We start from the raw sequence: 14888 nt of genomic DNA, 5'->3' as shown, positions 1-14888 counted from the left end.
CTGCAGGAGCAGAGAGGTCTGCAGGAGCAGCAGAGAGGTCTGCAGGAGCAGCAGAGAGGTCTGCAGGAGCAGAGAGGTCTGCAGGAGCAGCAGAGAGGTCTGCAGGAGCAGCAGAGAGGTCTGCAGGAGCAGCAGAGAGGTCTGCAGGAGCAGAGAGGTCTGCAGGAGCAGAGTGGTCTGCAGCAGCAGCAGAGAGGTCTGCAGGAGCAGAGAGGTCTGCAGGAGCAGCAGAGGGGTCTGCAGGAGCAGCAGAGAGGTCTGCTGCTGTTGCTGCTGCTGCTGCTAAGTCGCTTCAGTCGTGTCCGACTCGTAGCGACCCCATGGACTGCAGCCCACCAGGCTCCCCCGTCCATGGGATTTTCCAGGCAAGAGTACTGGAGTGGGGTGCCATTGCCCTCTCCGTTATAGAGGCATAAAGCCGTAAGATTCACCCTTTCAAGTGCACACCACAACGACAACCGTAACAAAGTCAGAGCTGTGCAGCCACACCACGGTCTAGTTGTAGAGCCTCCCCACGGCCACAGGAGGTTCCCTGGTGCCCATGTACTTAACCGCTGCCCCCACTCCCAGCCCAGACGCTCCTGATCCACTTCCTGCCTCTGTAAATGTGGCTTCTCGAGTCCTTTTATATAAAATCCATGTCACAGCCAGCCTCCCAGAGTGGGATACGTAGATGGCATTGACGCTGGTGGGTCAGAGGTCCAGGCCAAGGGCGGTCTCCCCGACAGTCGCAACACGCACCATTCAGCAGAGGCTTTGTGAGGCGCTGTGCCGGTGATTTATCCTGACTGTTCCGTCTGGGCGGAGGGCGTAAGGTGTTCATTTTATTATCCTTTCGGTTGTCTGTGGGTTCAGCTGTTTTCTGGCTTTTAAGAAATGGTGGAGAGGGAGCCAGAGTTTTTGGAGTCAGCAGGAAGCAGAGGAGGAGCGCCGGTTCCGGGTGCATGGGAACCCGAGAAGGTCTTTGTGTCTGGTGGACACGGCTCCTGGCCCACGTGTGCGGAGGACATGCTGCCTCCTTCTGCTCCCCGGGCTGGACTGAAAGCATTCCTCCTGAGACGAGGTTCACAGGAAACTTCCCAGCTCCCTTCACACCATCGGAGGGGAAAAAAATTGTTGTGATCGATCTTCCTAGTAATCATTACGTAATCAAAGGGAAGATATCAAGCTGCGAACGATGCCATGACACTCTTGTTAACCCCAATAGTTCTCCTTCAGCTAAAAAATGAATAACTCAACGTGAGCTAACTCTCTTTCTTCTCTTCCCGGAAGGGTTATTTTGGAAAAGGCATCCTGTCCAGAAGCCGACCAAACTTCACAATCTCAGATCCTAAGCTGGTTGCTAAATGGAAAGGTAAGACTGGTACAATGTTGCATTCTTTTGGCAAATTATCTTTTTCTTCATTTTTAGCTCTCACACCAGATTATACATAAAATTCCAAAGGAGAAGTAACATGCCACTGGCAATCTTACAGCTAAAAATATCAGCTAAAATAATTCTAATCATGGAGAAGGGCTCTCAACAATCGGTGAAAATATGTTTCATCTCATTTCTGAAATTAACAGAAGTGTTATTCAGACCTTTCTGTCATTAAGCATTGCCTCACAGTGTCCTGGCCTGTGGAAGGTTCTAGTCATTAAGTGTCTGCTCACCCATATGCAAGGCGAATTTTATATTTTATTTTTAGGTTTGGAATTTGCAACAGTAACTGTGACATTGATGTATTTGTAACATGTACTGATGTGTGTAGTTCTCAGTAGCTGTTCTTACTTTATAAATCTTTCATCTTGGTGTATTTTTCTAAGGGGATGTAACCAATACCAGCAGGTTAAAACATAATTAGAAAGGATTTTAAAAAAAAATCATATTGTAAGAAAAAAATAGAAGTGAAAACTGCACTGAGATGCCATTTCAGCAGTCAGAATGTCAGAAATCCTGGCCTCGCGGCGTGCCCTGTTGGTGAGCCCTGAGAAGCACTCTCGCGTGACCCTGCTGGGGCTGCAGGCGGCGTGGCCGTTACGGAGGGGACTCGGGTGTCTCAGAAACCACATGTGCACTTACTCCCCAGAACCCCTGCTAACCTTCACATGTTTTCTGTGCCCTTGATTTCGCCCATTCTCAATGTTTCTTGTAAGGGGAAAAAACTCTTTGTGTCCTCACAGGGGACAATTTTTTCAAGGTTTATCCGTGTCATAACATGTATCAGAACTTCCTTCTGAGTGCTGTTCCGTGGTATGGATATACTTTGTGTGTTTTACCTGTTTATTCCTAGATGGATGTTTGGGTTGTTTCTACTGTCAGGAGCAGCGCTGGTCTGAGCATTCATGTACGGGTTTCCGTATGGACATACGTTTTTGTTTTTCTTTTGTGTATACTTAGGGGTGAACTCGCTGAATCAAACGATTATTCTAATTTTTTGAGGAATCACCAACTGTTTTCCATCACACCTGCATCATTTTACATTCCCACCAGCAATGCATAAGGTTTTCCAGTTTTTCCACATCCCCACCACCGCTCATTATTTTGTTTTTTTGAATAATAGCCATTTTAATTGGCGTGGCCTGGTAACAAGAGTTTATCATTTTAATGAAGTCTCAGTGATCCTTTTTCTTTTCTTGCGTGTGCTTTTGCTGTCATGTTTAGGGAACCATTACCAAATCCAAGCTCATGAAGATTTTCCCCAGGGTTCCTTCTAAGAGGTTGATAGTTTGAGCTCTCAGTTTGGGTCTTTCATCCGTTTTGATTTAAGTTTTCTTTGATGTCGGATATGGGTCCAGCTTCATTGTTTTGCCTGAAGATACCCCGTTGTCCAATAGGTGCATTCGCTTTTAACTCAGCAGTTCCACTCCTGACAATTTATCTTAAAGATAAGCTGACAAAACTATGAAAAGAAAGAGCCCAGGGCTGTTCATTGCAACACTCTTCCTGATGTTAAAAGACTAGAAGTAACCCAAGTAGCCATGCGGGTACCAGCTGAATAAAGTATAGACCATTCTTACAAGGATGTGCTGTGGAGCTGAGATAGGAGCAGGGGCTCTCTAGGCTGTTATTTCTAAGCAGAGAAAGCAAGGTACAGGACAGTGTGCCATGGGTCATCTAAGGGGAGGAGATTGCAAATATATTTTGAAATGGAAAGAAGGATAAACTATATATTTTTTTAAATGCCTGTGAGGGAGGGATGGAATAGGATGGAAAGAGAAGTGAGACTAGATTTAACTTTGGAAACTTGTAAACGTGTTACATGACCACAAACGAAGGTTAAATTTTAAAAAGTTAGTTTTATTTAAAAAAAAACAAATCGAGAAAATGAAGAATCTGTATATCACATTGATGGTGTAGCCACAGGGGAAGCTATTTTGAGTGACTTTAAAACATGATAGGGGCTCCCCTGGTTGTTCAGTGGTGAAGAGTCTGCCTGTAACTGCAGGAGACACAGGTTCGACCCCTGGTCCGGGAAGATCCCGTAGGCCATGGAATAATTAAGTCCATGCCCCGCAAGTACTGAGCCCATGTGCCTTAACTGCTGAAGCCCAAGAGCCCTAGAGCTGGTGCTCTGCAACAGGAGAAAGGCCCACACAGCAACGAAGACCCCGCACAGCCCAAAATAAGTAGACTTACTAAAAGAGATCCCACATGCCATGTGGTACGGCCAAAAACAAAAACACATTCAGTCCTAATGGGGTAGACTTTGTATCTCCTGCCACAATGTTGTGGAACAAACCACCCCAAAATTCAGTGGTCTTCCCACAGCAGCTGCGTTTGCTCCTTTGCGTCTCCAGGTGTTCTGGGTAGGTCTGCTGTTCTTGGCTGGATGGGCTCGTCTGTTTAGTCATGGATCTGCTGGCCACAGTGACGGATCCAGTGATGGATCCAGCTAGACTGGATGGCTGTCAGCTGGTCCAGGATGGTCTCAACTGCAGTGAGGGGCGAAGGGCCCCACGTGTGTCACCGTCCGCGGGCCAGCTCGGGCATGCCCTCCAGTTACTGTGAACACTCGGGAAGATCCCCTGGAGAAGGGAATGGCGACCTGCTCCAGTACTCTTGCCTGGAGAATCCCATGGACAGAGGAGCCCTGGTGGGCTCCAGTCCAGGGGGCCGTGGAGAGTTGGATACAGCTTAGCAGCTGAGCACACACGCACCAGAGACGGAACGGTGTGAGGTGTGTCGAATCACCTGGGGCCAGGGCAGGAGCCATACGGGGCATGACTTGTCCAGTTGCTCAGTCGTGTCCAACCCTTTGCAACCCCATGGTCTGTAGCCCACCAGGCTCCTCTACCCATGGAATGCTCCAGGCAAGAATTCTGGAGTGGGTTTCCATTTCCTCCTCCGGGGATCTTCCCCATCCAGAGATTAAATCCACTTCTGTACTGGCAGGCAGATTCTTTACCACTGAGCCACCTGGGAAGCCCGAACTGGCCCTGAGTTAAAGCTGAGTGATGGGAGCATGAAAAAGTATTATACTATTCTCTCTACTTTTATACATTGTAAATTTTCTCGTAGAGTTTTAATTTTTAAAGAGGGAGAAAGAAAAAAAAAGTAGAGCAAATAAGCATCATGACTGTCCTCATCACCCAGCCTCAGCAGTTACTAGTACTTGGCAAAATAAAAAACAAAAAGTTTCAAATAGTGTGATGGTCTTAACTGTTGAGAAGCTTTTCCTGATCTCTGTAGCATAACTTAAGTTTCCAATAGTGATCAAAATGTGAAGGAAATGGATTTAGGCCAAGGAAGCAGAGATTAAGGGCATAGGCTGGCCTCAGGAAGTAGATCTCCTCAAGTGTCTATTTTCAGATGTTCTTCAGCATTTTGGCTTCCACCTCACCTTCCACCCTTTGTTCCGTTCTACCTCGTTGTACCTGTTGACAGCGTGAACCCACGGTGCGTTTGCAGTCTCCCAGCCTCTGCGCAGATCCCTCTGCATTCTCCCCTGGTCTACCTGGCGAACTCGTACTCATTCTGCAGAGCCCAACTCAATTATTCCTTCTCCTTTGTGTTTTTTCCTAACACTTCCAGTTCAAGTAAGGCAGTCCCTTTACAACACGTGCTTTCCTTGCCATGGATCAGCTGGGGTTAGAATCAGTTCAGCTGGTCTGTCTCCCCAGCTAGAGTGTGAGTATCTCAAGAAGGGATTTGCTTTCTTGCCTCTGTATTTGCTGTGCTTGGTAAGTGGAAGGGTGTCAGTAACACTTGCTAAATTGTTGCTTATTGGAAAACTACCAGAAGAGGAAGGTCATGACACCAGGAAAACTCTCATTCCTAAGGAGACAGGAGTCTGTGAACTCACTTCCCTAGGATTTTAAAGCCGAACATCAACGACTCCAGGCATTTAGAGCACTGGACAGGGAGTCAGGAAACAGAGGTAACTTCCCCATGGGCAGGGTCAGGGAGGTCGAGGACAAAAGCCTAACACCGCAAGGTGACCTCGTCAACGCAGAAAGACTCTTCTGGCCAGATGCCCAGCAGAATGAAGTGCGCACCTTTAGGGCCTCAGTGCTCTCAATGAGAAATCGAGGGCCTGGGGCTTCCCTGGTGGTCCAGTGGTTAAGAATCTGCCTTGCAATGCGGGGCACACGGGTTCAATCCCTGGTCTGGGAAGTGAAAATAGTAGAGGGCCTGAGCATCCAGAGGTGATAGTCTTCCCCCTCCGTCCCGCAGCCGCTTAGCTGGAGTGTTGAGAAGGGTTCCGAGGTCATATCTGAGCCCTGACGGGTCAGTGGCACCTGCAGGGGCTGTGGGCAGCAGACAGTGGTGGTTTATACAGCACGTGTTCGCTGCAGCTGCTTAGACAGGATTAATCAAGCTCCTGGGTGTGAGATTTTTGCAGACCTCGAAATTCTCTCTGTCTTTTCTAGGCTGTCAGTCCGTAAACTAACAGAAACTTCCTTGTTGTTGCAGATATGAAGCTAGACCTGCCGGTAATCACATCAAAGAAGTAAGTCTTGGCGCATGTTGGCCGTGGGCAGAATGACATGGGTCAGGCGCTGGGCAGGCGCGGGAGATGTGAGCGGAGGAGAGCCCTGGGTGCTCTCCTCGGGGCCGTGTGGTCTGGTTACTGTAGACTCCCGTGGGAGAGGAGGAGTAGAGGAGGCGGTTGACTCTTCCGTGATGAGTATCGTGACGGGCTGTTGCCCTCACTGTCAGCATCGCTACTGTTGTCATAGCAGCGCCATTCCTGGTCCAGGCCGCCTACCCGTATCATCCCAGTTCATCTTCTCAGGAAACCTTTGAGGTGGGTGTAGTTGTTTGCCTCCCCTGCGTGGGGAACCTCCTGAGAGCTGCCCAGGAGGACTTGAACTTGAACCAGGCAGAGCAGCTTCAGAGCCTGGGGTGGGGCGTGACTGTGAACTTGTGCGTGCCAGCGTTTCTGGAGCGTCTCCTGTGCAACAAGCACTGCACTTATAGCAGCTTTATGCGTTAGCTGCTTTCGTCCACACACTGCTCCTCGGAGGTCAGTCCTGTTCTGTCTTGGAAGGTGAGGACACAGAACAGGAAGAGGTTAGTTCACTTGCTCAGGGTCAGCACTTACAGACCTAAGCAGACTGACTGAAAACCGTTTTGCCTAGAATTTCCAGTAATACGTCAGCCTTAATCAGGAAGAGGTGGAGCAGGGCGTTCTCGGCAGACAGAAGACGTGTGTCCGAGGGCAGGGGTGCCTGCAAAGCTGAGGTGTGTTCAGGTGGCCCCGCTTGGGGGTCGTGGGGCCCCGGGATGGGTCAGAGGGGTCACCAGCCTCAGTCTGGCTTCTGCTCAGAGCTGCCGCTCTGCCCTTACGCTTCCCAACTCTTCCTCTTCTCTTCCTGCTGCTTCTCCAGCGGTGTTTGGAGTTGATCACAGCAGGACTTTCTGAAGGCATCGCCCACCAGTGGGAGGACACCTTCTCTTTTGTGTCCCTCTGCCATGGGTCAATCACCAGTCTGCCTCAGAGGCTTTCCTGCACGCGCTTCAGCAGCCGTTGTCCATGAGCCAACGGGAGATCATTAGAGGCAGGGACTTAGGTGTGATGCCAGCAGTGGCAGGACAGCAGAGAAAGGAGTCGGATGCCAAGTGGTTTCGCTCAGAGTCACAGGGAGGCGCCTGCTCCCACTCCCAGGGAGTGTCCGCCGAGGCCTGCGTCTCCATCTGTTAAAGCGTCCTTTGTATTGTGAAAAGTACTGTCGAGATGATTTTACTTTTCAAGTCTGCCCCCAAGACCTCACAGTCATAAGTAACAAGTACTCGTCTGACACTGCCTATGGTGTCTGGTCCCCTTTAATCCGTGCTCACAGCTCCCCGGGGCGGGCACCAGTGTCCCTGAGCCTGGGAGGGGTGGGCATGTAGCTGGTGTGCGAACCTCGTGCTCACCATGAGGGCTTGGCCCCCGTCTGCCTTGACTGCTGCCGCGGGCAGAGCGGGGCCCGCGCGCTGGCCCTGTTGCTCTTGCTTTCCCTCTGTCTCTCCCACTCCCACCCTCTGCCCAAAGGGGGAACCACTGAATCTAATGCGGTGGTTCTTTCACATGTTTTAACTCAGGGAATCTGTTGAAAAGTCGTGGATCCCTTCCCCAGGGAAATACACATGACACAGGTACATATTTTTGTTCAGACACAGGAGAGTCATAGACCCATGAAGGCTTTAGGCGGCGTTACAGGTGGGTGGTGTGAAGAGCACAGATGCCTTTAGATCGCTCGTGTGAAAAGTCTTCCGACCGCCCACGGGAGTGGCCGTGCCTTTCATGCAGAAGAGACCCTCTGCTGTTTTCTGGGCAGCAATGTTTTACCCCGATTAGAAACAGCAGCACATAATGTGATCCTTACAAGGTCACCGTTCTGTTGCCTCTGTCTTATGGGGGGAAACTGAGGCATGGAGCAGTTACGTCATTGATTTTGCCACCCGGTAGATGGTGATTGCAACCATGAAGTTAAAAGACACTTACTCCTTGGAAGGAAAGTTATGACCAACCTAGATAGCATATTAAAAAGCAGGGACATTACTTTGCCAACAAAGGTCCGTCTAGTCAAGGCTATGGTTTTTCCAGTGGTCATGTGTGGATGTGAGAGTTGGACTGTGAAGAAAGCTGATCGCCGAAGAATTGATGCTTTTGAACTGTGGTGTTGGAGAAGACTCTTGAGAGTCCCTTGGACTGCAAGGAGATCCAACCAGTCCATTCTGGAGGAGAACAGTCCTGGGTGTTCATTGGAAGGACTGATGCTAAAGCTGAAACTCCAGTACTTTGGCCACCTCATGAGAAGAGACCCATCTCATTGGAAAAGACCCTGATGCTGGGAGGGATTGGGGGCAGGAGGAGAAGGGGACGACAGAGAATGAGATGGCAGGATGGCATCACCGACTCGATGGACATGAGTTTGAGTGAACTCTGGGAGTTGGTGATGGACAGGGAGGCCTGGCGTGCTGTGATTCATGGGGTCGCGGAGAGTCGGACACGACTGAGCGACTGAACTGAACTGAGTGACGGACCGAGGCAGGGCTGAACACGAGACGCCAGGACTCTGGTCTGCACGTGTGATTACAGCTGCACCCGTCTCGTAGATGTAGAGTGGCCTTGCTGGGTCTTCACATCTGTGGTACCATTTCCGGTATACACAGGATGGCACGTTCATCCCCGTGCAGGATAAACAGGGCGTGGACAGCTTCGAGATGCTTCTGATGAGTCAGGGTGAGGCGGCCACAGCTCTCTTTGAAAGCAGCAGAAGCCAGCTAGCTGCCTTGCTTCACCGTGTGTCATTAGCAGTTTGCAAACCACGACGCATCCCGTCCTCTGCACCCAGGCAGGATGCCCACGGTGAGGAGAAAAGTGACAGCTGTCTTCCCACGAGCCATGTGGCTTCTCCAGATGCTTTCCAGACCGATCGCTGTAGATGGAGGTGAACAGAGCTTGAGTCTCGCACACTTTCACCCTTGCTCATCTGATTCTGCACGTGTGCCATCTTGTACCGCATGACACACCCCAGCAGCCTTGTCAGCTGTCGACCCCACTTCACTGGACAGAACCTGTGGCTGTTTGTAGCTTGGGAAGTGTTCAGGGCTTGCCTTCAAGTTTAAGAAGCGTAGAGTGTATTATCTCATTAAAATACATTTTGAAAATTGTGGAGGAGGGGTCATTTTTTTTTTAAGACGCCGGGATATATATAATTGTAACTGTTCCTTTCCATATGCGGTGCAGACATTAGTAGGTCCTGTGAAAAATGTTCATTAAAATTCTCACTTTGCTTTCCAACACTAAACAAAGACTTTTTTCTGTGACTGGGATACATGTCTGAAAACGTCATGATATCCAAAATGGAAAGTAATACAAAACAAGCCCTGACAAAGGATGACCATTTTTTCTATTTACTTATCTGGCTGTGCTGGATCTTAGTCGGGGCACCATGGATCTCCAGTCTTCGTTGGTGCATACAGGATCTTTGCAGCACGGGGGATCTAGTTCCCTGACCAGGGATTGAACCGGCGTCCCCTGCACTGGGAGCGTGGAGTCTTGCCACTGGACCACCAGGGAAGTCCTTAGTCCACCAGCTTAAAGTCACATAAATTTTTACTTTGTTAAGCTGGGGTCATTTTTTTGTTCAAATTAAGCAAATTAAATGAAACTCTAATAAAAATAACAACAATAGTTATCACAAAGCAGTTAGAAAATGCAGAGAAGTATAAAGAAATCATTTATCTATAGTCCATCATTAAGAAGAACTATAGAGTTTTTGGCCTTCCCATCGTTTTCACACGTTCTGCTGTCTTTTTTTTTTTTATTGTCTGTTGTCTTTTTAATACCAACATTGAAGTGACATTGCTAACAGACTTCCCGCTTTGCAGGTATCAGCGTAGGGTGGAATGGGCCGCAGAGCTCCTGCGAAGACAAGGCCAGGACGAGAGCACAGTGCGCAGCATCCTCGAGGGCTACACGAAGCCCCTTGAGCATCCTCCTCTGAAAAGGACGGAAGAGGTCCCTTTGGGCGATGAGCCCAACTCCGAGGTGGTTTCCAAATCAGAAGGCAGAGCAGATGGAGAGAAACTCTGTGCCATGAATGGGGTCGAGGGCAAGTCGTGTGATCTGGAGGATTCCAGCAAGCGATCAGACGGCCCGCAGGAGGGCCCCGGGCCTGAGCCCCGAACCCCAGACGGCTCAGGTGAACACGTGGCCGAGGTCCCCGCACCTCTGCCCCACGGCCACTGTGGCAGACGGGACGCTCTCCTGCCGCCATCTGGCGGTCAGCCTGGGGACAGCAGCCGGCGAGCCGGTCTGGTCCCTGTCGGAGAGAGGGGGCCTGAGCACGTGCTGGTGGAGGAAGCCGTGTGTGCCGGGAGCCAGAGCAAAGAGGCCCCAGCAGGGGATGTAAGTAGAAGAGAAGAGATCACTTCCTGCAGAGCTGTCTGTTTGGGGCCAGAGATGCTGGCCAGTGGGGACGGCCCTCACTGGGACCTGGCAGTGGGCTGGTGTTCAGCACTTGGGGCCTGCCGGTGCAGGACACACCCTGCAGACCCTCTACAGGCCCCAGCGCCCTGCAGGCTCAACAGTCAGGAGGGCTGTTTCAACTAAAACCTCAGAGTTTGTGAATAACCTGGCTTTACGCATGTGAAATAACGCACATTAGGTAACATTCTCTCCTCTGTCGGGGAGAAGAACGCAGAGGTGATCAGCAGGTCTGGAGGGTAGTCGTGGGCATGGGCTCAGGTGTGCGGGAGCCATCACAGGAGGAGGTGGGGTGCAGAGCTGGAGCCACTTCCTTAAGGGACGTACTCGACAGTCGCCCCAGAATTACCTGTGGAAGCTGCAAGTGAGACGCAGTCTTATAGTAAGTGAGACACCCACGTGAAGAAACGTTACACTGTCTTTAGAACGGAGTCTCCTTAAGAACCTAGGCGTGTGCTTGTGAGGCGTGCAGTCAGGCGAAAAAGCAACACACAAAATTGACCCACGAAACGATTCTCCGTGGAGGATAGAAAGAAGTCAGGATGTCAGTACTGACCTTGGAACGACATGGGTGGGAACATGGGTTCCCCTTAGAAGAGTGTTTCTTTCAGTAATAAGTGCTACACTCCACGATCTGAGGTTGGCTGAATCCACAGATATGCAGAAGTGAGGACCTGCAGGGCCAGCCATGAGCTACATGCAGATTTTCAGCTGCCCGGAAGGTCGGCGCCCCAGCACCCATGTTGTTCAAGGGTCAGCTGTAAAAGGAAAACAGAAACTTCTTTTTCTACATAAATAATAGAAAATTTCATTTTTAACAGAATCCAGCAAATGTGGATCTGGGAAACAGGAGAATTAGGTTCATTTTAAAGTGCAGCCTCCTCCATATAACGTGTAGGGCTTACGTTTGTCCTATATGTATCTTATTTTCCTCTGCAGGTGTTGCCGCAGAAGAGACTGGTATGTAGAAGAAATCCGTTCAGGATCTTTGAGTATCTGCAGCTCAGCCTAGAAGAGGTAATGTTCCCAGCGTGTTGTTTCTCAGCTGTGGGCCTCGGTGTAGACGAGTCCATCTCAGTGCAGTTCTGCCTGCAGTTTGGTACCGAGATCACCACAGTCAGCACCCGCAGTCAGCCTGCTGGCATTTCACTCCCCAGCCTTCACTTTATCTGCTCTAGGAGGTCCATTTGTGGGTCCTGCCCGGTATCATCCCACAGAGGTTTCAGGGGGTCACATGACTCTTCTTTTTACATCAGGGTTTCAGATTGTCCAAATACCTTTTTACTCTATTTTTTTTTTTTAAAACCAGCTTCTGTAGAAAAATGGTGCCCCAGATGGTAAAGAATCCACCTGCAAAGTGGGAGAACTGGGTCGGGAAGATCCCCTGGAGGAGGGCATGGCAGCCCACTCCAGTATTCTTGCCTGGAGAGTCCCCATGGAGAGAGGAGCGTGGGGGTGCAAAGAGTCGGACACAACTGAGCGACTAAACATGGAAAAATTATAAGTGTATTGAGACACAGAGCACATACGTACTATTCTCTCATTTAAAGTGTGCAGTGGTTTTATATATATGTGTGTGTGCTGTGCTTAGTCACTCAGTCTTGTCTGACTCTTTGCAACCCCATGAACTGCAGCCCACCAGGCTCCTCTTTCCATGGGATTCTGCAGGCAAGACTACTGGAGTGGGTTGCCATGCTCTCCTCCAGGGGATCCTCTCAACCCAGGGATCGAACGCAGGTCTTCCGCATTGCAGGCGGATCCTTAACTGTCTGAGCCACCAGGGAAGCCATATATGTGTGTGTACATGCACACACACACACACATATATAATTGTATATTTGTTTATTTGGCTCTGCCGGGTCCTTGCTGCTGCACGGGGGGCTTTTCTCTAGCTGAGGTGAGCAGGGACTGCTCTAGTAGTGGTGCACAGGCTTCTCTTTGCAGCAGCTTGTTTTGTTGTGGAGCATGGACTCTAGAGCATTCAGGCTGCAGAACGTGGGCTCAGTAGCTGGGGCACACAAGCTTAGTTGCTCCGAGGCATGTGGCATCTTCCTGGACCAGGGAATTGAACCCATGTCTCCTGCATTGGCAGGCAGATTCTCTACCACTGAGCCACCAGGGAAGCCCCTGTGCAGTGGTTTTTAGTATATTCCTTGAGCTTCACCAGCTTTTTGTAAACTGTGATGCGTGCTCTGGGACATGTCATGGCAGCTGATTGTGTTTCCTTCTGCAGAATTACTAACGTGTCCCCTTTATGGAAGCCTCAAAGTGGGTGCAGGAGGATTTCCAAACCCGCCTTCTGTTTTCCCTCTGGGGTTCCCCCGTCCTGTGTTCACACAGCCTGGAGCGCCTGCGTTTTTGCTTCTGTCTGTACTGCGCCCAGATGCGAAGACAGCGCCCCTCCTCCGTCTCGTGTCTGTGGCCACACCCTTCTCCGGGGTGGGGGGCGCCCCTGCCTGCCTGGCTCCCGCAGGGTCTGGCTCCGCTCTGGGCGTCTCTGTGGCTCTCAAGCCGCGCTCATTGAGCTCATCCACGCTGGTCATTCCCCAGATGTGCTCACAGAGAAGCGATGGTGTCTCCCGCCGGCCCGTGCCTCCCTCTGCAGCGCGGCCAGCGGGACACAGAGAGCTCGCGGGCAGGGAAGGGCGTCAGGGTTTATTCACTTCGTCTACTTATTCTACACACGAGCCAGCTGAGTCCGCTGTCGAATACAGTGGTCACCAGCCGCGTGTGACTAGATAAACTAATTAAAATTGAGCAAAATTAGAACCCCTGTTCTCGGTTGCACCTGCCGCTTTTCAGACGCTCAGAAGGCACACGTGCTGACTCTGTTGGGTGGTGCTGGGAACACTGTCTCTAGTTGCTTGGCCTCTCTGAGCTCGGGTGTCCGCACTGTGGGATGAGGGTCGTGTAAAACCGCGTGTGTAAGGTGTCCTGGAATTAAATTGTGCGTGTGATGGCCTCAGCGAAGCGTGTGTTGTGTCGTCGGTGCTTGGGGAGTGTGCCCGCCGTTCCTGTCGTCACCATCAACTGGCTGGTGGGAACCCTTTCCTTTGCAATTAATGTCGAGCAAAATTATTCACCGGGTGCTTTCTGTGTCCAGGCCCTGGACTGAGTATTAACAGTCCAGAGATAAGCCGAATGCGGCTCAAGTCCTCAGATGGGATTGAGGTCCAGCGTGATGGGCACAGCGTGGGCAGTGGGCTGCACCTGTGCCGCGCCCTCCTACCAGGTGCCTGACGTCTGTGAGGTGCTCGGGAACAATTCAGCAGTGGACGTGTACGAGGTCTGGGATTGGCCCAGAAACTGGGCCTGAAGGCACGAGATGCGTGTCAGGAACCGGGGGCTCCACCTCTGCTCCAGCCCGGTGACCCGCTGATGCATCTCACTGACGGCCTTGCTCTCGCTTCCCAGACACCCGCTGAAGAAATGCTGGAGTGACAGGTGACGAGGGGCTTCTCACTCCTGCAAGCTGCTCGGTCCCCGAGAAATTCCAGAGACGTGTTGGCAGAAGTCTCCAGGCTGCTGCCAGTTAAACCCAGCCCCGCCTCCCAGCTCCGTTTTGGCAGATTTCCTTGGATGCATCACCCCTGTTTATCAGCACCGCCTGTGCAGTTTTCCGTGTTTCCATAACTGTCCACAAGGAACATGGGCAGCCCTGCTGTGGTGGTTCAAAGCGGCCCTTCGGTTGTGAGAATGGTGACACTGAGCCGGCATAGACCTCTGTCTCGGAGAGCTGTTTTTCACCTTAACACTTCAGGCCCTGACAGATCTAGTGATATAGCGTTAAAACCATCATTAGGCTCATCTGTCTATCATAGTGGTTGGTTAGTCACTAAGTCGTGTCTGACTCTTGCAACCCGGTGGACTGTAACCTGTCAGGCTCTTCTCTCCCTGGAATTCTCCAGGCAAGAATAGTGGAGCTGCTTGCCATTTCCTTCTCCAGGGGATCTTCCTGACCCAGGGATTGAACCCAGGTCTCCTGCACTGCAGGTGGATTCTTTACCAACTGAGCTACCAGGGAAGCCCATTATCCGTCATTGTTAGTACTCCCAGAGTAAAGCCTTACTGTGACATTTCAAGGAACAAAGTCGACATTCCCCACAGACCTCCCTGGACTTGTGGTTCTTCACCCGCCTAGTCGTGTCCAATTCTTTGCGACCCATGGACTGTAACCTGCCAGGCTTCCCTGTCCTTTACTGTCTCCTGGAGTTTGCTCAAATTTATATCCATTGAGTCTGTTATGCTATCTTAACCATCTCATCCTCTGCTGCCCCCTTCTCCTCTTGCCTTCAGTCTTTCCCAGCATCAGGGTCTTTTCCAATGAGTTGGCTCTTCATATCAGGTGGCCAAAGTGTTGGAGCTTCAGCATCAGTCCTTCCAAACACTATTCAGGGTTGATTTCCTTCAGGATTGATTGGTTTGATCTCCTTGCAGTCCAAGGGACTCTGAAGGGTCTTCTCTAGCACCACAGCTGGAAAGTAT

The 14888-nt window shown here is 50.8% G+C and overlaps 1 protein-coding gene across 3 annotated transcripts in view; it reads left to right on the top strand.

The window, feature by feature from the left end:
- The window catches only part of TSEN2 (tRNA splicing endonuclease subunit 2), a 43023-nt gene that overhangs the window by 6696 nt on the left and 21439 nt on the right, over positions 1 to 14888 (top strand). For all 3 annotated transcript variants that reach the window (XR_008684125.2, XM_055413551.2, XM_055413550.2), the window contains exons 3-6: positions 1273 to 1354; positions 5897 to 5933; positions 9806 to 10325; positions 11343 to 11420. Coding sequence is in view for 2 of the 3 variants with exons in the window: in XM_055413551.2 (XP_055269526.1) it covers positions 1273 to 1354; positions 5897 to 5933; positions 9806 to 10325; positions 11343 to 11420 (717 nt within the window). In the remaining variant the exon portion in view is untranslated. The remainder of the gene's footprint in view (positions 1 to 1272; positions 1355 to 5896; positions 5934 to 9805; positions 10326 to 11342; positions 11421 to 14888) is intronic.

This window comes from Moschus berezovskii, chromosome 24 (assembly GCF_049115385.1).
Source record: "Moschus berezovskii isolate FMDL1 chromosome 24, NW_MosBer_1.0, whole genome shotgun sequence".
Classification (NCBI taxonomy): domain Eukaryota; kingdom Metazoa; phylum Chordata; class Mammalia; order Artiodactyla; family Moschidae; genus Moschus; species Moschus berezovskii.
Note: the sequence above shows the minus strand (reverse complement) of the source record. Positions and strands in the feature narration are given on the sequence as shown.